This window comes from Trypanosoma theileri (genome assembly GCF_002087225.1).
Source record: "Trypanosoma theileri isolate Edinburgh chromosome Unknown TM35_Tth_13_V1, whole genome shotgun sequence".
Lineage (NCBI taxonomy): Eukaryota > Euglenozoa > Kinetoplastea > Trypanosomatida > Trypanosomatidae > Trypanosoma > Trypanosoma theileri.
Window position 1 is genome coordinate 150,405 of NW_021639855.1, and position 1,744 is coordinate 152,148.

Genomic DNA, 1,744 nt, shown 5'->3' on the forward strand with positions numbered 1-1,744 from the left:
ATATATATATACTTATGTAAACTACTCTGCTGCGGCATCTCCCTGTTCATCATCATTGGCTGCCGCTGCGGGTGCGGGCTTTTCCTTCTCATGCCGCAGTTTTGTGCCGGAGACGACATCGTCCACACGCAATATCATAGACGCGGCCTCAATCGCAGTCTTCAGTGCCTGCACCTTCACTGCTGCCGGCTCCATCACCTTCAACACACGCACATCCACAATCTCTCCAGTCGTGCCATCCACTCCCCAGTACTCTCCATTCGCCACCGCATGAAGCGCACGCAGTTCGGTAACTGTGCGAATCACATTAGCACCGCAGTTGCTTGTTAAGATGCGTGGCACCACTTCCAATGCCATCCCCACAGCTTGATAAGCCGCCTGTTGAACACCAGTGATGGTCTTGGCACGATTCATTAAATAACGAGAGACGTACATCTCAAGCGCAGCCGCACCGTACACCACACGAGGTTCAAGAATGATATTACGGGCCACACACATCGCATCATGTAAGTTACGTTCCATTTCATTTAATGTATCTTTGCTGGCACCGCGGAGTACTATGCTGCATGCTGTACCTGTACTGCAGCCAGTAATAAAGGTGAAGTACTCATCACCTATCTTCTTAATCTCCATTAATCCCGCATGTCCAATGTGTTCCTCTGTTAACTCCTCCACACGACTCACAATGGTTGCCCCGGTGGCACGGGCAATACGGTTATTATCTGTCTTACGAAGACGACGAATACATGTAATGTTAGCCTTATATAAGAAATGGGCGGCAAGATCAGAGGCTCCCTTTTCTGTGATAACCACATCTGGTTTAAAGCTGATGATCACATTACAGAGAGAACGAACGTAATCTTCCTCCTGCTTTAACAATGCCTCCCAATCGGTGGCTTGTCCAACTTCCACGTTAATCGTTGTCTCTGGTTTCTTATACTCCAGTGGGCAATCCAATAAGATAATACGTGGATTTTCAATATGGCGACGCATCTTTGCATGAATGTGGTCCTTGTTAAACATCACACCATCCAGCACAACGCTATCGGTGATAGAACCGCCAGGGATTTTCTCTACCTTGGCGTAGCGCTTAATATCCACTTCCTTCTTACCTGTGATCTTATTCTCTACCACCACACGCTGTGTCGCAGCCACTGCCATCTTGCACATGAGATCATCTTCACGAGAGTTAAACTTTGTACCCAAACACGCACGTACCACATTCTCCAATTGTTCAGTGCTGTTAGGATCAATGTTTGTGGCGATCTGTTCAATAGCCGCAAGGGCATCTGTGAGGGCGAGGGAGAATCCCTTCACTATCTTCAGTGGGTGAATGTTGCGCTCCAACAGTGGCTGTGCGAGACTGAGAATCTCACCTGTTAACACAATAACAGATGTGGTGCCATCGCCCACTTCCTCATCTTGTGCCCGTGCCAATTCCAACATGTGTTTAGCCGCTGGATGGACCACATCAATCTCACGAAGAATGCAGTTACCGTCGTTTGTTAGCACTGTGCCGCCCATAGGATCAAGAATCATCTTGAGCATTGCACATGGGCCAAGTGTGCTGCTGATGAGACTGGCAACTGTCTTGGCAGCCTCAATATTATTCATCTGTGCCTTTCGTCCCACCTGACGTTCAGTCTTCTGGTTCAGCACAATAACTGGCTGCTGCTGCTGCTGCATCATCATTATTGTTGGATCTGGATTCTTATTGGAAGGTTTTCGCTTTTTTTTTTTTTTT

General features: G+C 47.8%; 1 protein-coding gene across 1 annotated transcript; it reads right to left on the reverse strand.

The window, feature by feature from the left end:
- Positions 1-21: 21 nt before the first annotated feature.
- On the reverse strand, positions 22-1,692 carry TM35_000131600 (putative chaperonin/T-complex protein 1 gamma subunit; the record flags this gene model as incomplete). The annotated part of the gene is made up of 1 exon (XM_029025376.1): positions 22-1,692. One exon carries the CDS (start codon positions 1,690-1,692, stop codon positions 22-24), a length of 1,671 nt encoding a protein of 556 aa, XP_028883222.1.
- Positions 1,693-1,744: the final 52 nt, after the last annotated feature.